This window comes from Asterias amurensis, chromosome 7, assembly GCF_032118995.1.
Source record: "Asterias amurensis chromosome 7, ASM3211899v1".
NCBI lineage: Eukaryota > Metazoa > Echinodermata > Asteroidea > Forcipulatida > Asteriidae > Asterias > Asterias amurensis.
In genome coordinates, this window is record NC_092654.1 from 9,883,898 (window position 1) to 9,909,450 (window position 25,553).

Here is a 25,553-nt window from a genome sequence, read left to right on the forward strand (position 1 = left end):
AATTACCAACTCGACCCTTAATCACGTGTGTGTCATGTGTCGCGCAACCGCCGGCCAAAAATCACAAGTCACCGTTCACACACTACCCGCAGACGGTGAGGAAGCTTGTACCTGCAGCAAGAAGGAACTGGTCATTGTAGCTGGAACTTTTGATCAATTGCAGACTGAAATCATTCAAAATGCCTGCCAAGAAACCATTTGAACGCTTACCAAAAACGGTTGTGCCATCGAACTACAAGCTGAAACTTGAACCGGATTTGGAAAAATTCACATTTTCTGGCAATGTTAACATTACTGTTTCGGTAGGCAGTGGTTTTTTGTTGTTATTAATTAAAATAACAAATTTTGATTTGACTATTAACTCCTATTTCTTTGTCAGTGCTCTGACTAGGAGTCTAGTGGCTGTATCGATCACATGGTCCATAAACTCAATTTATTGAGAGAGTAAGGACAGAGGGATAACTTTCCCGGAAAGACGCCGTATGGCGCCACCACTTTTTCACTCGTTTTTACAAAAAGGGATATCTCATTGAGGTAGCTTAGATATTTCATATCGAATGGAAAAGTGGTGGCGCCATACAGACACTTTTCCGGACAGAGATTGGACAGACTTTACAATATTTATTTTTAAAAATACCAATGTTGTTTTGTTTCAAATTTAATTAGTTAAATTATATTTCCAGGTTGTATCCCAGGTTGTATCGTAATTTGGGTGTGATCTCTGGCTACACGGCAGTAAACGGTTGTATGGCTTCTGACTGGCACCCCCGAACAAAGATATTGACAAAATAGGGACACTGCCAATATAGGGCTAGATAGCTCAGTTGGTAGAGTGCCGGCACGTTAATCCGGAGGTCGTTGGTTCAACTCTAGTCAATTCTTTGTTCAACCCCAAAAATAAATTATATTTCTTCTTTTTATTCTTTAACTCAAATCAGCCTGCCAGTCTACTACTGTTTAGTTAGTAGCTCCTACTTCTAGAAACTATAAGGCTCCCTTCTCAGGGGAGCCTTATAGAAGGAAGAAGCTCCATGGTGCTACCATCATGACCATGGAGAAAGCTCCATGATGGTGCCACGTTCTTCTGTTCTAACCTGTGAAATACGCTTGACGTAAGCACATCTCCCTGCTTCTATGTAAGCGCTGATTCTTTGCTTACAAGAAGCAGATCTGAAATTGTGCTCAGCCTGTGCTGCAGCTAGTGACTATATCCTCCTCGTAGCTGTTTTCTTGGTAATATGTCCTTTTCTTTGAATTGGCAAAAAGATAATGATGCCACAGCCTAAATCAACCAATGCCCAAATTATCTTCATTTGGTTATACGAAGTATACAAATTTTAAAAACATATATTAAAACTTGATGGACATTAACATTTTCACACCACACACCGATCTTCGATGACTGCAACTGGTCCCATTTTTTTTTAGTTTTTCCTGTTTTCAAGGCAAACGAGAAAGTATGGTTTCCCGGTGAGGCCATACGTTGAATAAACATCTGCTTGATTTCGAGACCTCAAGTTCTAAAACTTGAGGTCTCAAAATCAATGAGGAATAGTACTTCTTTCTCAAAAACTACGTTACTTCAGAGGGAGCTGTTTCTCACAATGTTTTATACTATCAACCTCTCCCCATTACTTATTACCAAGTAAGGTTTTATGCTAAAAATTATTTTGAGTAATTACCAACAGTGTCCACTGCCTTTAAATTTTAATATTAATAATAATATTGTTAAAACAAGAATTCTCCAAAAATAATAGAAAATTATATAAGGCACATGGCTTCTTTATTAAACCCTCTGAATTTGTTTTCCGGAATGCTCAGCAGAAAGTTTAGTGACATGATTTGATCATCGTGAATGGTGATATGAAAAAGTGTATCTAGGGACTGTTTACATCATGCACAGAGAGGTAAAAGAATTGCCACGATTGGGGCACGTTGAAAACAGGACCTCCTACGATATATAAATTGCTCATCATAACAAATTGTTTTAAAGACACTGGACACTATTGATAATTGTCAAAGAACATGCTTCTCACTTTGGTAGGTGTATCCCTACTCAACAAGTGCATAAAATTACAAACCTGTGAAAGTTTGAGCTAAATTGGTCGTCGAAGTTGCGAGATAATAATGAAGAAAAAAAACACCCTTGTAAAACACGAAGTTGTGTGCTTTCAGATGCTTGATTTCGAGACCTCCAATTCTAAATCTGAGGTCTCGAAATAACATTTGTGGAAAATTACTTCTTTCTCATAAGTACTTCATTTCAGAGGGAGCCGTTTCTCACAATGTTTTATACTGTATCAACAGCTCCCCATTAGTCGTTACGAAGGAAGGTGTTGTGCTAACAATTATTTTGAGTAATTACCAATAATGTCCACTGCTTTTAAAGCCATAGGACACTGTCTGAACAGAAACAAACTTTAAAGTTCACAGATTACAAATAACTTACAGGGTTTACAGAAGGTAATGGTGAAAGACTTCTCTTGAAATATTATTCCATGAAATGTTTTACTTTTTGAGAAAACATTAAAACAATATCAATTCTCGATATTGAGAATTACGGATTAACTTAAACAAATGTCATGACACGTCGAAACGTGCGGAAACAGGAGTGGGTTTTCCCGTTATTTTCTCCGATGACCAATTGAGCCTAAATTTTCACAGGTTTGTTATTTTTAAATATAAGTTGTGATACACGAAGTGTGGGCCTTTGGACAATACTGTTTACCGAAAATGTCCAATGGCTGTAAAGGAGAATCTTATCTCTGTACCTGATTGTAAGGGACCATCTACATCTACATCTACGCTGGTACTCAGCATAGTCCACTTCTGGATGTAAAAGCTGAGGTGTGCAAAGACATCATCAATGGATATGATGGACAACCTACTACTAGTACTAGAGTAAACTTGTGTTGCATTGTACCTGAAACTGTTCTTAAAAAAATTCTTTGTTTTTTTATTTTGCAGGTAAATGAAGCAACAGACAAAGTAATCCTGAACTGTCTTGATATCAACATAACAAAGACATGTTATGCATCAGGAGGCAAGGGTACGTAAAAATTGCTTTATAAAGTTATAAGCTTTCGAACACCTGTTACCTTCTTTTTCATAAAACAAAATTAATGAATGCATACCAGCAAATCTTTTTAGTGTAATTAATTCGACCCTGTTAACCTGGGTCCTCATGCAAAAAATAGCTATAAAATAAGTTTGCTGTGGGTTTAAACTGAAAAATTGGTGGCCTGTGTGATTTGAAATACTTAGCGGCCATCTTGGGAAATAAAATGAAAAGGCTTCATCCTTCTTGTTGGAAAAAATTTGGACGATCAACTGGTGTTTTTAAAATTTGGCCTAATGCATCATAAAATGGACAAAAAGACACAGGCTCACTCTGGGCCAGACGTTCTAAAAGTTGTAAATATCTGGGGGTTCAGGGTCTTTAAACAAGAGGGCCTCAAGTTATTGTCATGAATTTTCTGAGACATCAACTCTCACCCCTGAATCGGGTTCTGGCCAGGATTTCTTTAGTTGTTGAAAAATGTTTCCCTGGAAACCATTGTGTGAGATGGGTCAGTTACATGGTAGATCATACATGTTTACAGTACACTCAAATCAATGAAGTGCCCAAAGTTAATGGCTTCAGATACCATTTTTACTTGTAAATACCCAATTTTACATTTGTTGAAAACCCTTTTAAAATTTTGTAATTGTGTGGTGATCAGAAACAGATGTGTAGTCTGGTAGTGTTCCGAAATTCTTCCAGTGGTGGTTGGGCAATCTTGAGTGCCAGGCAGGTTTTCCGGCACCGACCACTGTGGGCAGAACCCCGATGAATAAAGGTTAATTCCCTTGGTTTTAATTGTACTTCATTAGACATCTCCTCCAGTGACATAAGCTACAGTGTAGAAAATGAGACGGCTACCGTGACGTTTCCCGAGACTTTGGCAACTGGAGTTGGTCAGCTCTATCTTGAGTTCACTGGGGAGCTGAATGATAAGATGAAAGGATTCTATCGCAGTAAATATACCACGCCTGAAGGAAAGGAACACTTCTGTGCTGTCACTCAATTCGAGGTCAGTAACATCCACCACTTGTTTAAAGAGCAAAATGTGGGATTGGTAAAAATATAGGAATAATGAGGATTTCAATCTAAAGTTGCCCTCAGGTTAACCTGGTGATGACACAAAAGCAGTCAGTTGACTGACTTTTCAGGATGACTGCCTGAACTAAGAACGTCAGAGACAAATCAGTCGCCGATTGTTTCCAACACAAGTATAAATACAATGATGTTCAATTGACAATCAGGAACAGACGGCATTGGAAGAAAAAAACTACAGTTTCAAGAGTAGCAAAATTAATACTTCTGCCATAATTTAAGTCAAATTTGCATCGAGGATAAAGAATATTAATTTTATTTGTTTAACCCATGTACACTGATGTGTGTTAGCACTGTATACTCGGTGCTTTACCGATGTCCTTTGAATAAAAATCACAGGCATATTACTCAGGTGGGATTTGAACCAACGACCCTTGCAATTCCAGAGCAGTGTCTTACTTACTAGACTACCAAGATTTCCCAGTAGCTAGAGGCAGTTTGAGTCCTATGTTTTGGCATTAGGTACCGCAACGATATAATAGATGTTAAATTTATATCGGGGGATAAAGAATATTACTTTTGCCAGGTGTTCCTGGCTGGGTTCATCAATCAAGGGATTTTACATTTAGTACCTGTACCTAAAAAGTGTTTTAAAGTATTTTATATGCTGCTTTTTTTTTTGCTGTTTGGTTGCTCAAAATTCTCTTTACTCAAACAAAGTGGTTATTGATTATGGCAATAAAATAAAATCTGCACCATTTCTTGATATGCAAACTGTTCATTAATTTACAGGCTACTGATGCAAGAAGATCTTTCCCATGCTGGGATGAACCAGCAATCAAGGCATCTTTTGATGTCACTCTTGTTGTGCCAGCAGATCGTGTAGCATTGTCTAATATGGTGAGTTGAATCAATAGGATCAGTTTCAAATCAGGTCAGAATCACATGGCTATCACGTGGTCTTTTTAATAAACAGAGGCATAGTGTTAGCCAGAGGGGTGTCTGGGTGTCTTTTGGACACTCTGTTTTTAATTTGGACACCCTGTTTCATCTGTCATTTACATGTAAATTTATTGTAAGTGAACAATTTGGACACCCAGTTTTAAAATTTCCAGCAAATTTGGACACCCTTTTACTAAATCCTGGCTAAAACCTTGAACAGAGGTATGAACTTTGATCCATAAAGCTAAAAAATTACACTGACTGCAGGCGTCGGGCCAGTAAACATGTGACTAGACAAGTGTAGCGGTCCTGTGTTTTTTTCAATAGACCGATCCATTAAGCTCCGCCCTACTGCATATTGACCAATCACAGCGCAATGAAGGTCCGACAAAAAAGGTCCGACATGCGTGTGCGTATCTTTGGGCGCGCAACAGAATTGTGCAGAAAGGCATTGGAGAGGCGCACGTGTTCTTGCTCAAACGTGTGTCGTGGGCGGAGCCTACTGGATCGGTCTATTGAGTAAAGCCTGCTTCATACTTCCTGCGAATGCAATACGAATGTTTATGTCACAAATTCCTGCGAATATCGCTGCAAAAACAGAGTTGTGAGGTCAAATTCACATCGCATTCGCATTCACATTCGAAGTATGAACCGGGCTTTACAATACATCACTGTGTATAATATTTAAACAAGTATGTTGAAATGTTGACTTTGAGTCTTATAAATGTCTTTTTAGTTCTGTTGAGTAATGAATTAGTCTTGTAGGTTTCCCCCAAGTTTGGAGCCCTGTTAACCCTAATAGCTCATGCACATTGAGCCTTTTTGTACTGGAATCTGAAAGTGGTGACATAATTGTACTTTGACACATTGGCTTTATCAGTATATTATATTTGTTATTAATTGTATTTGTCTTTTATACTGAACATCCAAGCTTAAAAACACTATGCTCCACGTTTGTCCTACATTTATGATTTAAGGGTTCAGCCGTCGATTTCACAAAGAGTTAAGACTCGTCTTATCTCGAGTTAGGACGAGTAACTCTTCCTAACTTAGGATTAATCTTAAGGTCTGCATACTACAGTGCAGGGTTGGGACTCGTCCTAAGTCCTAAGATTAGTCTTAAGTTAGGAAGATTTTTGTGAACTCAACGGCTTGATATTTTTGAAGAGTTGCGTTTTTGATGTGCTGTTTTATGGGACATTCATTATTCACACCTAGAAAATAACATAAAATGTCAAATAACCTCCAAGTGTTATTGTCTTTGTAACTGCCATCATGTTATTGAATTGAATTGAATTGAAAAAAATTCAAACTCTTTTTTCTGGTTTTTCCCCTTGTCTCAGAATGTTGTCAGTGAGCAACCTAGTTCCGATGGCAAACTCAAGGTCATGACCTTTGGTAAGACTCCCATCATGTCTACGTACCTTCTGGCGTTTGTTGTCGGTGAATTTGACTATGTGGAGGGTAAGTCCTTGGACGGAGTCTGTGTTCGAGTCTACACCCCACTCAGCAAGAAGGAACATGGCCAGTTTGCTCTAGAGGTATGTGTACAAATGTTTACTTTTACTTATTAACAAGCTGGTTGCATTATGATGAGTGGTTAAGGGCAGTCAGGTTGGCTCAGTGGTTTCTGTCTCTCACTTCACCTCTGTGGACACCATTTTGATACCTGGACTAGACCGGAGCCTTTATGTGGATTAGGTTTTTTAGTCCTACCTGACTGCGTTGGTTTTCCCTTAGACTTGATTCAAGTCCCATTCTCGTGTGAGAGATCCCTAAGCTATTACCTCAACTTACTATGAAACAACCCCGTACCAGTACAGTGCGCGCTCGCCGTCAAAATGTGGTCCCGAGAATTATTGTTATTGGAAAATCTCCCCAAATGGGGAGATGTACAAAACCAATGGGAACGTTGAAGCGCTGCCCTGCCGGTAAAATATTCATTATACTCTGTGACATCACAGTAGAAGACGTTGTAAGGCACGCACGTGGGGCGGGTAAACTCATTAGCAGGCAAGGGGGTGTCGGTGTCATAAGTCGTTTTATTGCACTTCCCAAAATTCAAATTTTGCATACAAAACCGACCCCAAATGTATGTTACAACGTATTACTTAAATTCAAATGAACATTTAGTGCTTTCTTTTTTATAATTAATTGGTTATTTAAAAATGTATTTCAATCATCAACTAAGTACTTAACCCACAAGTGACAAATGAACTAGTCTTCTTTTTGGGTGCGTTTGATTGGTCAAAACGTATCGCGTAACAATGTTACATATTCATAAGTGAATATATTTACATATCAGGCGACTGCGACATCGTCAAGTCCCTGTCCCGTAAGCGGAACAGGTTTGGGAATGCAGAGCATCACTAAACAGTAGTTTTCTGGGGATGGCACGGGATTGGGACTTGAGTCAAGTCTAGTTTTCCCTATAAGTATTTTCCTCCAATGTCTATAACAGAAATTTGTTTATTGTCTTCTCTACAACAACAACAACAACAACAAAAAAGTGCTGTACCACACTTTGCTAATTTATGTTTCTACTTTTAATGATACAGGTAGCTGTAAAGACTTTGCCATTTTATAAGGACAACTTTGAAGTGGCGTACCCTCTACCAAAGATTAATCTTATTGCTATACCAGACTTTGCTAATTTATTTTTGTACGTTTGATGATACAGGTAGCTGTAAAGACTTTGCCATTTTACAAGGACTATTTTGATGTGGCGTACCCTCTACCAAAGATTGATCTGATTGCTATACCAGACTTTGCTGCTGGTGCTATGGAGAATTGGGGTCTCGTCACCTACAGGTATGGTAGCATTCAGCAAACTCAAGAAGAAAAGTTTGTGGTTGAAAGGGTGAAGACATTCCCTCAAATTTTAAGAGACATTTGGCAGTAGAGGAACATGTGCATTCTAATAAGGATGGTAAATTTGTAAATTAATTTGTAATACATCAGTGTGCCGTGCACTGACTAATTCACGTAATTCCTGGCATTGTTTTCTTCATCAGAGAGACAGCTCTACTTGTGGATCCCAAGAACTCATCTGCATCAGCCAAACAATGGGTAGCATTAGTTGTGGGTAAGATTTATTCATAATATTATCACACTTGTAGGATTTGAGGCATTGCATGTTGAGGTATCAATTTATATTTGGTTCCGGTAATACCATGTGTGTATCTACTTGTTAGGTAGAGTATATTCTTTGAGAAATGTCTTTCTTTATTCTACTACCGCGGAGTAGATTTATCGGCTGTTCGGGAGACTTCTCAGTACTGAAAAGAACTGTCCTGCTTTTTAAGTACTACCTGGGCAGAAGGTATCGAAAATTGGCTGGGACTACTACTTTAGCTTATAGGATCGTAATTAACTGCACTACCGCGGAGTCAGTTCTTGAATTGGTCTCAACGCTTCGACTAGCTTGCTCTAGTCATTTGTCATGTGATGATATATTAGCTGTGCATTTGTATTCGCAGGGCCATAGATTGGTAAATACTCCAACAAATAAAGACCATCAAAATTTACTTTGTGAGAAGCACTGCAGCTGTTGATTGTGTTAACTATTTTTTGAAAAGGGATTTTCTTAGAACTTGGTTTGGATAATTGTTCACCCTAACTCATTTGAATGTCCTGAGAAACGATTCATTGAAGACAGTTGTTTGCTGTTTTCTCAGCAAAAAAACTCTGTATTCAGCTGAACTTTCACATGTGACTTTTATTAAAGCCATTATACACTTTCGGTAAACAGTATTGTCCAAGTCCCACACTTCGTGTATCACAACTTATATGTAAAATAATAATCCTGTGGAAATTTAGGCTCAATCGGACATCGGAGTCGGGAGAAAATAACGGGAAAACCCACTCCTGTTTTCGCGCGTTTCGCCGTGTCATGACATGTGTTTATAACAAATCCGTAATTCTCGTTAACGAGAATTTATTTTGTTTTACCGTTAGCTCAAAAAGTAAAGCATTTCATGGACTAATATTTCAAGAGAAGTCTTTCACCATTACCTTCTGTAAACCCTGTAAATTATTTGTAAATCTGTGAACTTTTTTTTTTTTCTGTACCGAAAGGGTCCAATGGCTTTAAGGGAATCAATGTGTGATGAGGAGGTTTTCAACTAGTGGTTTAATCCCAACAAGGCCTGGTTCTTGATAATTTTACCAAGGTAAATTAACAAGAACCAGGCCTCGGCGGGTTTAAACCACTAGTTGAAAACCGATTCAACACACTTTGATTCCCATTCATAAATACCTTTTCGGTAAAAAACATCATCACTTTTTGGTCAAAAAGTAAAACAAATGCAAAAATTATAATTGTTAAATGATTTCTTTCAACACAACACCCCTCCAGCTATGAAATGGTAAAGCCCTCCGCCGCCCTGGGGTAAACAACTCCTTATAAGGGAATGCTGTGCGCGTCGCGCGTATCGCGTGATGTGGCACAACTGTTTCAGCCGTTGCTCTCTACCAATAGGAATGAAGAAACTGTCTTATAAGAACAGGTGCAAGGTCGCGTGTCACGCCCATGAATTAACACTTTTTACCAGTCATAAACAAAGGTTTATACACACCCACGTGACGCGCTCTCCACCAATAGGAATAGCGAAACTGTCTGAGGTATTTATGAATGTGTCTTTATAATTTTTTAATCAGCATTACATTGACTAAAACCAATCTATGACTCTGCCTTAATTTTTACTTATTTGTTTGTTTTTGTATTGTTTTGTTCAACGTATATTAAAGTTAAACTTGAATTTTGATGCTGCAGGTCATGAGCTTGCCCACCAGTGGTTTGGTAATCTAGTGACTATGGAATGGTGGACTCATCTATGGTTAAATGAAGGTTTTGCATCTTGGATTGAATATCTATGTGTGGATCATTGCTTCCCGGAGTATGATATCTGGACCCAGTTCATTACTACAGATTATACCAGAGCACTTGGACTCGATGCACTCAAGAGCAGTCATCCTATAGAGGTTAGTGTATTGATAATAGTAATAATAATAGTGGCTTCTTATATAGCACTCAAATCCATCACTCAGTGACGCTCAAGGCGCTTTAACATTCAATATTTTCCTGCAAGTTATGTGGGACTAGGTTTTGAGTTATGAGACCTCCTTTTTATTTGGCACCATGTTATGGTTTTCAAGGTGCTATGGCGTACAATGCAGCCAATCAAACCAGGAACACTGAGGCTAACCCCTTCTCTTTTCGATAAGCGACTGGGTTATTTTACGTGCGTCACACAACACACAGGACCAATGACTTTACGTCCCATCCAAAGAACGAAACATCACTGTAACTTACAAGTGTCTTGCTTAAGGACACAGGGTGTCACGAGTGTGACTTGAGCCCACACTCTGCTCATCAGAAACGCCAGTGTTTGAATCTGGTGCTCTAAACTGCAAGGCTATGACACGCATATTGCATAATATTTTTGTTAATCTTCACTATTTATAGAATGATGCTTTTACTTTTTCTGGGTACTTTCAGTTAGTACATTGTAGTCAATCAGTAGGCATTGAAGTATTTCACATAGAGAAGTATAGTTTGAAGGTCTTCTTTCTCAAGAAAATTTCAAGTGTTCAAAAACAATATGTTCATGCACTTTGACCCTTGAGTCACTCTACCCTACACAAATCTACACAGCAAAGTAGATACAAATGGTGTTTCCGCAAACTGAATATACATTGAAACCTCACCATGCAATGCCTCAAAACCCACATAAACAAATATTTCTCTCTTTGCTTCTTCATTTCTCAAGAAATTCTTAGAGTGTTAGAAGAAGAAAAGCAGCATCAATGTTCAGTGTGATAAATTCCTATTTTCTTCCCTTAAGGTTCCAGTGAACCACCCGGATGAAGTGGATGAGATATTTGATCTGATCTCCTACTCTAAAGGCAGTTCAATCATCCGCATGTTACATGACTACATTGGAAATGATGTGAGTATTACCCATAATTGATCCCTATGTGGACTAACACATGCCACACAGTGTTATTTGCAATGTTGAAGAATACAGTTTTCCTTATGTGTACAAAACAAAGGAATGTCCAAACAGTGACTGCAACAGTGACTGTGTGTGTCGGTTAGTTTGGGGGGGGGGGGGGCTTGGTCAGTGACTAAGTACCTTTCGGTTTAAAATTTGATATTCATCAAACTCTAACCACACCAACTTCACTCGGACTAGTGTCAATGCTTTAAGAAATGCATTGATGCCCTTACAAGAATACTATCAATATTGTGTGAAAGGCAGCTACATTATATGGAATTCCATCAGGATCCAAAACCAAGCAGCTGCAAACCATTTGCTTACTTGAAATGTGAAACATTTTGTAGCACTTTTAGCTGTACGAATGATAAAAGCCATGCTAACTTTACTTACATTGGATTACCACAGCAGTATAAATTACTTGTGAACATTTCAGGGTGCCACCAAGTTACTAATTATACGTGCCCTAACTTTGATAGATGCAACTAACACTGTAAAGCCTGGTTCATACTTCCGGATTATGCGAATCTGAAGCGAATGTTGGTGTCACAAATTCGCACCAAATAATTTGCAGCAGTTCAACTCTGCTCAATTCACTTGCGAATATCGCTGCGAAAGGAGCGTTGTGACGTCAAATTCACATCAAATTCGCATCGCATTTGCGAGAAGTATGAACCGGGTTTAACATGGAGAATTGCTCCTTGGCAAACACTTTGTGAAATTTAGCCATGGTTTCTTGGTGAATGTTTCTAATTCAAAACAACATTTTCTTCTAGGCCTTTAAGAAGGGAATGAATGTTTATCTTGAGCGCTACAAGTACTCTAACACTCTGACTGAGGACCTATGGGGAGCTCTAGCAGGAGCAAGTGGCAAAAACATTGAGGAGATGATGAGTACCTGGACTCTACAGATGGGATTCCCTGTACTGAAGGTATCTGCTGAACAGAAAGGCACATCAAGGGTGCTGACTATCTCTCAGAGTAAATTCTGTGCAGATGGACCAATGGAAGGTATAGTACTGAATCTATTCATGTATTTCCAGTTGAATGCTTATGTTACACTTGTATGCCTGCTGATGTGTGTTGTGTTGCGTGTGTTGTCATTTAGCCTCAAGAAAAACTGTGCAAGGGTTGATACATCAAGCCATTAACTATTTGACCTTCTTATATGAAGTGTTGATTTTGTGATTGAGGTTTATGTACAACCTGTCCATACACTGGAACAGTCACAAGAATTTTGAAATTCAAAATTAAATTTTGAACTTTGAATTTGGATTTTGGAATTTGGACTTTGAATTTGGACTTTGAATTTGAACTTTTAATTTGACTCTGTCAAACTTTGAATTTGGAGATGAGTTTGTAATTTACTTGCCAAACAGAACCTTAAAAACAGAGAATTGCATTTGTAAAGAAAACAAATCTTTCAGTTATGGTGTTTTCGTTGCAATAAAAACACAAAGTAATGTTGCCTTTTCTCAAACCAGAAGCCATAATTCATGCTAGAAGCTTTGCAACAAAACTTGACTGGGCTGGAATAACACAAATTTCTTGGAGACCATGACCTCTGTAGCCCTGGTCTTGGTCTTGGTGCACTTTCAAAATTTTCTTATATAGACTTTAAGACGCATGTTTATATATTTGGTTTGCGGTAACACCATGTGTGTATCTACTTGCCAGGTAGAGTTTGTTCTCTAGAGAACTGTCTTTATATATTCCACTACAGCGAAGTAGAGTTATCCAATTGGTCGGGAGATATCTCAGTTCTGAAAAGAACTATCTTTTTTTATAACTACTACTGGGGGGAAGGTATAGAAAATTGGCTGGGACTACTACTTTAGCTTATATACACCTGTAATAACTGCACTACTACAGAGTGAGTTCTTAAATTGGCTGCAACGCTTCGACTAGCTTGCTCTAGTCAGGCCAACAAGATAAACCAAGTAATAACTCTGTATTATTGTGATATTGATATAGGAGAGAGTCCACAATGGATTGTACCAGTCAGCATTGCTACCAGTACTGATCATACTATCAAACCACTCTCTAACATCCTACTAGATAAACCAAGTAATAACTCTGTCTTATTGTGATATTGATATAGGAGAGAGTCCACAATGGATTGTACCAGTCAGCATTGCTACCAGTACTGATCATACTATCAAACCACTCTCTAATATCCTACTAGATAAACCAAGTAATAACTCTGTCTTATTGTAATATTGATATAGGAGAGAGTCCACAATGGATTGTACCAGTCAGTATTGCTACCAGTACTGATCATACTATCAAACCACTATCTAGTATCCTACTGGATAAACCAAGCACCACCGTCACACTGGAAGATATCAAACCAGACCAATGGATTAAAGTAAGTTGACATTGAATTTTTTATTTTTTTTTTACCTTCAACTTTACACTTCAAGGTGAGGGCTTCGCTTAACTGATTTGGGCAATCCACTCAAATCAATTATCCCACGGGGCACTTTGCTGCCTACTATTGGGGCTGAAACAGGGTAACCCTCTTCACAATCCATAAAAATGTTAGCATTGTTATCATCCACAAGGAGCCTGGCTGGTAGAGCAGAATGCACTGCATTCCAACTTTTTACAAAGTAACTATGGTTTAGTGCCTTGCTCAAGGACAAAAATTTCCTGACGGGGATTCAAAACCACACTCTGCTGCTGACAACACCAAAGCTTGGGTCTGGCGTACTAGACCACTTGGCTATGCTTGGAACACTCCCAATACCTTTTTGTCTAATCCAGTGAAATTTTATTACTTTGCATTTCGACGTTCGATCAGTATGCTCTAATCGTCTTCTGGAGAAACTCCTTTAGAAATAGTCATTACATGATGTTACCTCAAACCTCTCCATATTGTTTTTCCACCATGCAAAGTTTCAAATTCTACTTTGCATTTGTCGAGAGCTGAATGCCTTAACTTGAGTTAACAAGTGATTTCATTTTGTTTCCCCTCAATAGTTGAACCCAGGAACAATTGGATTTTACCGTGTGCACTACTCCTCTGAGATGCTTGACGCTCTACTACCAGGTATTCGAGATGGTTCACTTCCTCCCCGAGATAGATTGGGACTTGAGAATGATCTGTTTGCATTGGTACGTTAAACCGTTGGTCTTTAGGTGTCTCTAGAATGTAACAGGGCTCAAATTTTACACTGGACCGCAGGCCCCAGGCCAGTTGTTACTTATAATAGATGTTAAATCTGCTTCAGGGATAAAGAATATTAATTTTTTTTTCTTTTGTACCCATACACCAATGTGTGTTAGCACTGTATACTCGGTACTTTCCCGAGTCCTGTGAAAAAATATCACATGCATGTTACTCGGGTGGGATTCGAACCCACGACCCTTGCAATTCTAGAGCAGTGTCTTACCAACTAGACTACTGAGATTGCTTGGTAGCTAGAGGCAGTTCGAATCCTATGTTTGTCACTTGTCGGATCATAAGACTTAAGACTGGACAATTCCAGTGGCTTTGAACAGAAACAAATTCTCAAATGCTGACCTTGAGTCTTGAAAATACCTTTTAATTTTGTAAATTAATACTTAATACCTCGCAAGACAGATCACATAAAACTTCTTCACAGATATCTTTATGTTTTGTCAGGACTCAATAACACTTCTTTTTTTTTTTTTCAAATTTAAAGCCCTACTGTATCTATCTTTATTTGTTTGATTTAATCCTACACCAATCTGTGATGAGTGCTGTATACACAATGCTTTCCACGATAATATTATTTTTGTTCAAAAACATATTAACCAATAAGACATTTCGATTATGCTTTCAAGCCTTATTTAACTTCTCATTTAATATGAATTTAAAATGCAGAGAACATTCAGTTTATTATTTGTTGCGCCTATATTTATATGGGAGACTATAGAACTAGCTGTTGCAAACTTTTAACCAACCAAAACGACCTGTGCAAAAAATAGTTAATTGCCTGACGTTTCAACCCTACCAGAGTCTTTCTCAAAGGCTAAATGACCATATAACAATATGAAGACATCTTTTCTTACAGGCCAAAGCAGGGCAGGCTAATACAGTTGATGTCTTGAAGGTAATGGAAGCATTCTCGAATGAGACAAACTACACTGTGTGGACTGAGCTCGCAACCAACCTAGGAACTCTGTCTAAGCTTCTGACTAACACAGACTTTGGTCAACTCTTCAAGGAGTTTGTCAAGACTTTGTTTACGGACATCTATCAGAAGCTTGGCTGGACACCTAAGGATGATGAAGGTAAGCATAACTCCACTCATACACCTACTTTAAAGGCACTGGACACTTTTGGTAATTACTCAAAATAATTGTTAGCATGAAATCTTACTTGGTAACAAGCAATGGAGAGCTGTTAAAAGTATGAAACATTACGAGAAATGGCTTCCTCTGAAGTAACGTAGTTTTTGAGAAGAGGGTAATTTCTCACTCTAATAATAAAAGACTTTTATGCATCTAAAAGCACACACATTTTATTTCAAAGGGTGGTCAAGTTTTTGAGATATTGCAGAAAATCTGGAACGGTTATGCCCACGCAGAAAACAATCCGGTTTCCTTTTATGTACTATCTATTCTCTCTCTGTTTGATTTTGATATGGAAATGATGTTTTAGATTTGATTGATCCGAGTATGATGAAGGTTCAAAAGTTGGTTGTACGGTGTATTTAAAGTAGAATATTAAAATGAATTTACTCCGAAACTTCCAATAGTTTGTTTTCATATCCATGATGTAGTTTGAGTGACTTTCTAACTGTTCTTATTTTAGAGGTTTTTCTTTAAATTTGATAAACAAGTAATGTTTTTTATTTGACACAATAGGTCATTTGGACTCAATGTTACGAAGCCTTGTTGTTCGTGTTATGGGACGTAATGGCCACCCCCATGCCATCGAGGAAGCCAAGAAACAGTTCAAGAGTCATTGTGCAGGAGGAGAGCAGATACCAGCCGACCTCAGGGCACCAGTTTATCAGACCGTCTTGGCCCATGGAGATGAGGCAACCTTTGAAGAGATGCTGAAGGTAACTTTGGCTGTGTTTGAGTTATTGGCTTCAGCTATGACTACGGCTAGATTTCCGTGTCATCATGCGTTGAAGTATAGGACATCCTTAGCAACAGACTTAACAACAGCGGTAGTCGTAGCTGTAGCCGCCAATTCGGATACGGCTAGCAGCAGGCACAAGGAAGGAAAATAGGTCTGGTCTGCTTCCGCGTTTGCAGTTTTTATTATAGAAACAAAACATTACAGGGGCCAGACCATTTGCCGAGGCTGGTGGTGCCAAGGCTGGTGTAAAACCAGTTCAGTTTACAATGCAACACACTCCTCCGATACATTTTGCTACATTCAGCAGATTTTTCTTTTAGCAGGGTTGTCATTTCAACTATGTTGCATTTTGCTACATTTAGCAGGGTTTGTTTCAACTGTGTTGCATTTTGCTGTATTTAGCAGGCTGTCTAGAAGACACATGATTGGGGTTAGAGTTGAGTGGACATAATCTCTCATCGTTTTGTTTCTTCACCTTCAGCTTTTCAGAGCACAAGATCTTCCTGAGGAGAAGGAGCGCATCTTAAGAAATCTTGGAGCTGTCAGTAACCCAGCCATGATGCAAAGAGTCTTGGACTTCTCCCTCACAGTAAGTCAATCAGAGACTATCTAGATTTATATAGATGCTAAAAATTACCTTTAAAAAGAAATTATGAAAGCTTGCCAACAACACAAGGCTGGACGACCATAAGGTGAGGACTTCACTTAACTGATTTGGGCTGTCTCTCATTAACAGGATGAAGTCCGTGCTCAAGACACAGTGTTTGTTATCGGTGGAGTGACGGGTACCAAGGAAGGTCAGGCCTTAGCGTGGGAATTCCTGCAGAAGAATTGGAAGGAGCTGATAACACGTTACTCAAGTGGCTTCTTACTCTCCAGAGTTGTACAGGTATGTCATGAATAAAATGTTCCCCTCCCATACCCCCCCCTCCCCACCCCCCACCCCCTATTTCTGGAGCTTCAATGATAAAACTAACAATTCTTTTTGATAGTCGGATTGCATGATTAAAATATATTTTACTTTAAAGAGAAATTATACTTTTTTGGAACCATTTGATTGTTGTAATTCTATATTAATGTAGATATATATAATCAAACTAACCTGTGAAAATTTAATTTCAACTGGTGGTTGTGTGTTTTTAGATATAGAATCCGGAGTGATTACGTCAACGCTGAAAAAATAATCCTTTATCGGAATACACAATCTGAGAGATGATACTTTCAGTCACACTTCTCAGATTTAAATTCAAAATACTTTACTACGGAAAGCTGCTGTACAAATTGCCACGTTGGTCTTTATTGCAATTTATTTTAAGAGTGATTACCAAGTGGATACAGACCTTTTAAGATTCATTCCATGTTTTTTTTTTTTAAGTGAATCACTTGATGTTTACATTTGTAACAGACTGTGATTGTCTCCCGTGTATTTACAAATATTTGTGAAAATCTTTAAAAAGCCATGTCATAATTAGGCTATATACAGTCGACTCAGGCAATCTCCAATAAGAAAGCTCATTAACATTTAAGTTTCCTTATTTTCTTGGTGATGGTGAGGTACAGCTTAGAGGAATGTCTCTAGTGCTGCTGAAGTGTTCCTTGTGCATACATCTCACTTGGTTACCTCCAGGTTACCTGTAAAAGTTGCCCTGTGTGATAATGGCCTATATATCTCTGCATACATTGTTTAACCTGTGAAAGAAATAAAATCTTTAGTTAACTTGTCCCAAAATTTGAGAATGCCCTAGAATTCTTGTCTATAGATGAATTGCTCATAGTGTCATCGACCGCCATATTTGATCATGAACAGCGGATAAGTGCAGGCATGTATGTACGTACTGCGTACAACTCTCAGCCAATGATAGCCTTTATACGTGTGTACATTTCATCAAAGACGGTAGTCAATGACATCATCTGCAATCCATCTTCATTGTAACTGTACTTCACTACTTTATCACTTGTTCTTATTTCTTCTGTGCCTTTACAGTATTGTACTGAGGGTTTTGCCTCTGAAGAGAAAGCTTTGGATATTGAGACATTCTTCAAGACTCATGAGGCCCCTGCAGCAGAACGTACCATCAAGCAGTCGCTAGAAAACATTCGCCTCAGCGCTAAGTGGCTAGAACGTGACGCAGCCAGTATCCAAGCCTGGCTTAAGACCAAGTCCCAACTCTAATCATCAAACAGTCAAAATGGATGTCAGTTTTCCAAAGTTGGTCTAAGGGTCGAGATTGGTTCTGAACCAAATTCCAACTTCCAGTTCTGATTTTCAGTGTGGAGACTTGGAAACTTGATTTTGTACTTGCTCAAATGGTTGATAACAATTTCTTTTTCCCCTGAAATTTCATAGCGGTTTAAAACCACAATTTACTTTGTTCTTATTATCAAACTTATGTCTTATACAAACAATTATTAAGCAACTATATCAAAATTATCGCCTTTAATTAGGGACAACAGAATACATCATGAAAAAAAGAGTTTTCAAGTAAGCCAATAAATTTAATGTCACCTAAACTTTGAAAGTTTGGGAGACAAAGGATTAGAAAGACAGCTTAGTGGTAAGAAACAATGATATTTATAATTTGGGAGGCAAATCATCGCTACTCAAAGCTGAGAAGTTGTGTTGTAAGGGACGCGGCTACAACATGGTCAAGTTCCAGGCATGCATGCAAGGGTGCTTACGGCAACCACCCCATATAAGACCACGGAGCACAGTTTGACAATTTCCCTAAAATACTATCTCAATTGAAATGATTGTTATCCTGATCAGGGACATCTTGCTGATTTTTTTTTTCAAGTGAAAACTTAGCTTGTGAAAACATGGATAAGAGTTTTGCCTAGTACTAGAGGCACCAATTGACTCTTAAGGCCAGTTTATAGTCGGTCGCGCGATGATCGTGCGATGGTCGGATGATAGAAATCTTAATGCGTGATCAAAAAAAGACACAGTTTTAGGCCTCAGCGATTACTATAAACTGTGTCCTGCGGCCAAATTTCCATCGCGTACCATCGCGCGACCGACTATAAACCGGCCTTTAGGGAGTCTAGAAAAACTGGCCTCTATATATCAGAGTTGTCAAAAGCTGTCTTGATATAAAATTGAGATGGTCAGTGACAAATTTAAAATGTAGATGGAGCAAATGATGAGCACATGTAGTCTCCTTATCAAGTGAATTTACAAATGGTTAACGACCATAGCTGTTCTAGATGTTGCTAATGAACAAGTTGTTATGGTAATTAACTGCAAACAAATATTCATTACGTTTAACAAAATTAATTCCAGGAGCTTTTTGATAACGAGAGTAATTATGTACACAGAAATTGTTGCACACTGTTTGTTTTTACAAGTGCAAATTTGACGATTTTTACTTTTCATCAAGTTCTTATTTTTTGCGAGTGCAAGCTGAAAATTAACAGTTTGTCACCATTTTGTTTTCCTTTGCGTGGAATTGTTCAGTGTTTGGACGTAAATGATGACGCGGAAATTATAATCAAAAAGTAATTTGTCACGATCATTCTGTAATTGACCAAAAATAATGTGTGATATGCTAATACAATCGGCAACCTGATACCAAATGTTGTCTATAATAATTGATTGAAATGGTTACAAAACGTTTATTTCAGATGTGTGTACAAGTGGATTTATTGACCACTAGGTGGTAATCATGCTTTACTTCAAATCGAAATAAAATCATTCATTCTGGAAATAAACATTTTGTGTGTTGTAGTTTATTTGAATTGTATTTAGTTTATTTTGGGTAAGGTGGTGGCAGTCTGGCAGAGCAAGGCTTTATGATGAAGACGTCCGTCTGTCAGTCTGTTAAAGACACTGGACACGTTTTGTAACGTGTCAAAGACCAGCCTTCTCACTTGGTGTATCTCAACATATGCATAAAATAACAAATCTGTTATTATAAATATTGGTCATCGAAGTCACAAGAGAATAATGGAAGAAACCCTTGTATTCTTGCACAAATGTGCTTTACATGCCCGACAAAAAACATCAGATCTGAAGTCTTTTTTTATTTGAGTGAAAAATGACCTCTTTCTCGAAAACTAAATTACTTCTGCAAGAGACGTTTTCCACAATGTTTTATGCTAACAATAGCTCTCCATTGCTCGTTGTATGCTAACAATTGTTTTTAAGTAATTGCCAATAGTGTCCTGTGCCTTTAAGTTTATGCTTTGAAATTTTTGGGTGATTTTGAAAAACCCACAGTAAGCCATAATACAGTGACAGAGTCATCTCAACCATTAACAAGGGGAAGTCTTATAACTCTTTCAAACAACTGTTTAAATGCACACCTCATTTAATAGTAGTCCACCAGAAGATAAGTGGAAACTTCGTGCACTTCTTACATACAGTGGACACTATTGGTAATTACTCAAAATAAATGTTAGCATAAAAACTTACTTGGTAACAAGCAATGGAGAGCTATTGATAGTATAAAACATTGTGACAAACTGCTCCTTCTGAAGTAACGTAGTTTTCGAGAAAGAATTAATTTTCCACTAAAATATTTGAATTTGATTTCGAGACCGCAAAATCAAGCATCTGAAAGCACACAACTTCGTGTGTCGGTTTTTTTCTTCCATTATTATCTCGTAACTTCGACGACCAATAGAGTTCAAATTTTCACGCTTGTTATTTTGTGAATTTGAGATACACCAAGTGAGAAGACTAGTTTTTGACAATTACTAAAGGTGTCCATTGTCTTTAAGTAAAAGCATGGGCCTACCCAACTTGACGCACGTATTTTGTAACGAAAACCATGTGAAAATTAGATTTAGTGCCACAATTTGAAATGGCCATGGTGGTAATTTTGCATCAAATATAGGAAGTAATAAGAAGTCTAAAATCTACAAACCGTGTCTTTTTGTTCGTTTGTAGGGTCTAAAGCAGTCGAAAGCATCAAACTTTCATGTCTTTCGTTTTCAAAATGGCAGTAATTTTGTTCGAAACGGTGGCAACAGTTCTCAACATAGTTAATAACAACGTGATGTAAAAGTTGTAATTTTCTTATTTGGGTGTTTATATATAGGTTTGAAGAGTCTAACGGGTCAAAAGAAATTTTAAAGGGGTAACATTTTGAGGTGTCCCATTTTTAAAATGGCGGCCATAATTTGGTTTGGCGGCCATTTCGAATAATGATACCATACCTATGGAATATGTGATGCAATGTCGTGAAACAAATCGCGAATATATGCGCACACGTATACAATATCGTGAAACAATTCGCGAATATGTGCACACACGTATGCAATGTCGTGAAACAATTCGCGAATATGTGCGCACACGTATGCAATGTCGTATGCAATCTCGTGAACCAAATCGTGAATATGTGCGCACACGTATGCAATTTCGTGAACCAAATCGTGAATATGTGCGCACACGAGTGTGATTTGTTTTGCAATGTCGTGAATTTTATTGCATACCATGTTGCATACCATTAGGATGATGTCAGTTGTGGATAATTTGTTACCGATCTGTGGCGAGTACTGTGGCGCTACAGCAGGCTCCCTCTGTAAAGCATGTGTATACCCAGGAACTTGGCACCAGGCCAAGGACGACCACACGCCTCGCTTGCCTCACAACAAAGACTACTGCTGCAATGACTACCGCTTATCTCACTGTTGGAAACAAACCCCCCAGATCATTAGACATTTTAATTATTCAAAGGTATGCAACATGGTATGCAATAAAATTCACGACATCGCAAATAATATTCGCAGACGTGTGCGCACATATTCGCGAATTGTTTCACGACATTGCATACGTGTGCGCACTTATTCGCGAATTGTTTCACGACATTGCATACGTGTGCGCACATATTTGCGAATTGTTTCACGACATTGCATACGTGTGCGCACATATTCGCGAGTTGTTTCACGACATTTTTCACAACACGCTTGTCTGTTTCCAGTTGTGCGCGTGCGTAGCCTTGCTCAAGGCAGTCGCATTATTCGCTCCGAAAAGACGCAGCTGTAAACCCACCCGCCGTATACCCTGTGCATGGTGTGTGCGATCACACCGAATGACCCACCCGTATACACACTGTCACATCGCACGAATACTGTTCACACAAGTCATCGCACTCGTACACCACTAACCGCATGCGGAGGCCGTCAGGCCGACAGCCTTGTCGGGTCTGTATCTTCCCGTTTTAATGTGTTGTATTGAAAAAATTCCAATAGTGGACGAAATTGGGGGGGGGGGGCTCTAGGATATGCTAGTATGCAGCTCATGAATATGTATATCGTTCGTCAGACCTATCAGACAACACAGGATGTGAGGCAAATGAATCATTCATTTTGACGTCCAATCACACACGCCTATCATGCTCGCTGAGCGTCCGTGGTGGTGGTGTGTGAAGATGTAGACATGTCTCATCTTTCGCGGGCATTATGGTAATGAGCTAAACGTGGGAACTCTTCGCTTATTATAGTAATGAGGTCAGTGGCTTCAACACAGACCCTACAAGGCTGTCGGCCTGACGGCCTCCGCATGCGGATAGTGTACGGGGGCATCGTGTCGTGCGATGTTACGCACAGTGAATACGGGTGGGTTTTACGCACAGTGAATACGGGTGGGTTTTTATACAGCGGCGGTCTTTTTTCGGTGTGAATAATTCGACTGCCTTGAGCAAGGCTACCAAGACGATGGTAGCTTGCACAGTGTAGTCTAAATTTCGAGCCGTCCACGTAACTAAATCATACCGTGGCGGGCGCGCTTTGGCGATTCAACCGCGCGTAGTACACTATCCAGAATCAAGCACCATCGTCTTGGGCCAAGACTAGTGAGGGAGGGGAACATACCTCGAGACGCCGTGAACGATCTAATTCTACCGGTAAATCCATGCATGCTGCACGTAAAAGCAAATTAACTACAAGTAGGCCACAAACAGAATTTTATAAATAGACCACTCTGCGTTTAATTTGCGATTAAATCGTCACTGCCTTAGTTTTACTCAAGTTAGCAGCAGCTGTAAAAGTAAACTGCACATGGCCAATACACAATAACTGTGGCCCTGACCGAATTAGCGCACAAAAGCTTAGGATTGGAAGCCCAAAGCCACACTCTGTAACAACCTCGCAGCAGCCACAATTTATTATAATCTAAAGGGGTAATTTATCACTCAAATATTTAAATTCAATATAAGACATCAGACCTTAAGCCCTTGTTAGGCATCTGAAAGCCCACATTATCTCGCAACTTCGATGACAAAATTTTCACAGATTTGAAGCTAATGTTGGGATACATCTAGTATCGAGGTAAAGGAAGCAATGGTCTTTGACAGTAAAGTGTCCAGTGCAATTGCTTATCAACTACGTAATGCTTCGGTGAAGTTTAGTGTGACACGTTTTTTTTGTATGATCTACAACCACAGAAGTTATAAGTAAACACGTAACAACAACATCAACAAGGACAACAGCAAGCAACGTTTGTAATTTTCATAGAATGTATTCTACAACTTTATAAGCCTTATTGTATACCTGTTGTCCTAAAAAAAAAGGGTCCGTATAGAGGTCACTCGGACAAGGAGAACAGCGCTGACCACTAAATAAAACCAACCCAGCAGCTGATTTCACGAAGCGCTGGGATTAATCCTACTTATTATCGAGTTAGGACGAGTAACTCGTCCTAAACATGATGGGTTCAATGCTTTTGAGGATACAGAAAATAACTCGTCCCAAGTCATATAGGTATAATCCTGGGTGAGTTTGTTGAAATCGACGGCATGTTCTTAAAATGACGTTGGACAAGGGTCTGTATAAGCCTTTTTTAATAATTCTACACTATTTGAAACATGACACTATTCAAAGAAGAAACAGCGCGCATTATAGCAATCCACATCAGAAATAACAAAAAGGAATAAAATAAATGAAAACATGAAGAAGAAGAAACACAGTATGGAGGACAAAAAGTGGCCATCTGCGTTTTTAGTATTGGAACAGTATAGAAAAGTAGATTTTATGTTTGTTTTGTATGAATTTCTTCTTTTCTGCCATCTGAAAATCAAATTTAACGTTTTGTGAAAATGCAGTTTCTGCTTTTCTACTTGTTTGTTACCAGAAATCCGGTTTGACTTTATCCGTATATTGGAACAGAATCTCTGTCCACACCGTCATTTCTTTTAGATCGTGGAACGACCTCGCGCCTTCAGAAGAAGAGCCAAGTTCGATGATCAAATGACTCACATTCTTCGGTCCACTGCGTTTATAAGGTATAGAATATTTTTCGAAAGTTCGTAAAAGTTTGTTTTGAGTGTTTTATTTATTTATTTATTCTAAATTAGCAAGTGTTGATCAACACTGCCGCAGCGGGATCTCCGTCACCAAGGCATATTGTTCGTGAAAAAAAGCGTGTGGCTATTTATAGGGGTGCCTAATTAATTAGCTACCGAATAAAAAGCATTACAGAATGTTTTTATGGGCTTTTTTACACTGTTCACCATATTCATGCAGACAACCGCACAGTGCAGCTGCGGACCAATCAAGACACAGCTATAGAAAGCTTACGTCACACACGTTTATCCAATGAAATGATTACATCCATTAAATTCACTGGTTCTGTTAAGCAAGTTACGGATAAAACCAGGGGACCAGTGTAGGACTCGACTGACTGCCTGACTGAGCGCCCTCTGTTTTCACTGTCATCGCTGTCAAACTTCAGCTCTCAAAGTCTAAGGAAAATTATTGAAGAGTATTCCTTTCCGTTTAGAAAAGGAAATATGAACCCATATGACGAAAGGAAGGTATGTATAGCTAATGTAGGAACACTACAAATAAATACATACAAATGTATTTTTACTGACAAGTCGAGGCAAGAAGACTACCCCTTTATCTCTAGTGCATTTTTTTTATAGTACATCCATGGACCATGTTGGTGATGTACAGACCCATTTATTGGTACAACCCACACCGTGGACCAATGGTGCTGCGTATGTGACGACCAGAATTACACACAAAAATAATGGGATAATCTTCCGCACGTCGCCATCAATTTATCCGTCGTTAATTAGCTCCAAAACCAGTGAAATTATTTTCATTGGTTATATTTTATAACATCCAATTTCGGAACAGAACAAAAATTAAAGTTCATAGATTTACAAATAACTTACAGGGTTTACAGAAGGTAGTGGTGAAAACTTCTCTTGAAATACTATTCCATGAAATGCTTTACTTTTTGAAAATGCTTTACTTTTTGAATCCCTTTAAATCCCTTTAAATTTTTAAATCCCTTTAAAATGAACATCCATGGACCCCACAAGCCCGTTGAAAACAATTATGTAACATTGTTTTAATTTTGTTTACAACCTTCTTGTTTTTCTTTAAAGGCACTGGACACTATTGGTAATTACTAAAAATAATTGTAGCATAACAACATAGTAACGAGTAATGGAGAGAGCTGTTGATAAACATTGTAAGAAACAGCTCCCTCTGATGTAACATAGCTGTA

General features: G+C 38.6%; 2 protein-coding genes across 3 annotated transcripts in view; both read left to right on the plus strand.

The window, feature by feature from the left end:
* The first annotated feature begins 30 nt into the window (after positions 1–30).
* Positions 31–19,804, plus strand: LOC139939895 (puromycin-sensitive aminopeptidase-like). Its single transcript, XM_071936052.1, has 17 exons — positions 31–302; positions 2,968–3,049; positions 3,874–4,073; positions 4,889–4,996; positions 6,382–6,579; positions 7,719–7,849; positions 8,053–8,123; positions 9,813–10,021; positions 10,885–10,989; positions 11,814–12,048; positions 13,266–13,405; positions 14,020–14,154; positions 15,078–15,297; positions 15,874–16,073; positions 16,578–16,685; positions 16,833–16,985; positions 18,081–19,804. The coding sequence occupies exons 1-17, from the start codon at positions 180–182 to the stop codon at positions 18,267–18,269; spliced, it is 2,607 nt and encodes an 868-aa protein (XP_071792153.1). The 5' UTR covers positions 31–179; the 3' UTR covers positions 18,270–19,804.
* A 4,927-nt stretch (positions 19,805–24,731) lies between these two features.
* The window catches only part of LOC139939427 (band 3 anion transport protein-like), a 115,407-nt gene continuing 114,585 nt past the window's right edge, over positions 24,732–25,553 (plus strand). For both annotated transcript variants that reach the window (XM_071935324.1, XM_071935328.1), the window contains exon 1: positions 24,732–24,849. The gene's annotated coding sequence lies outside the window, so the exon portion shown is untranslated. The remainder of the gene's footprint in view (positions 24,850–25,553) is intronic.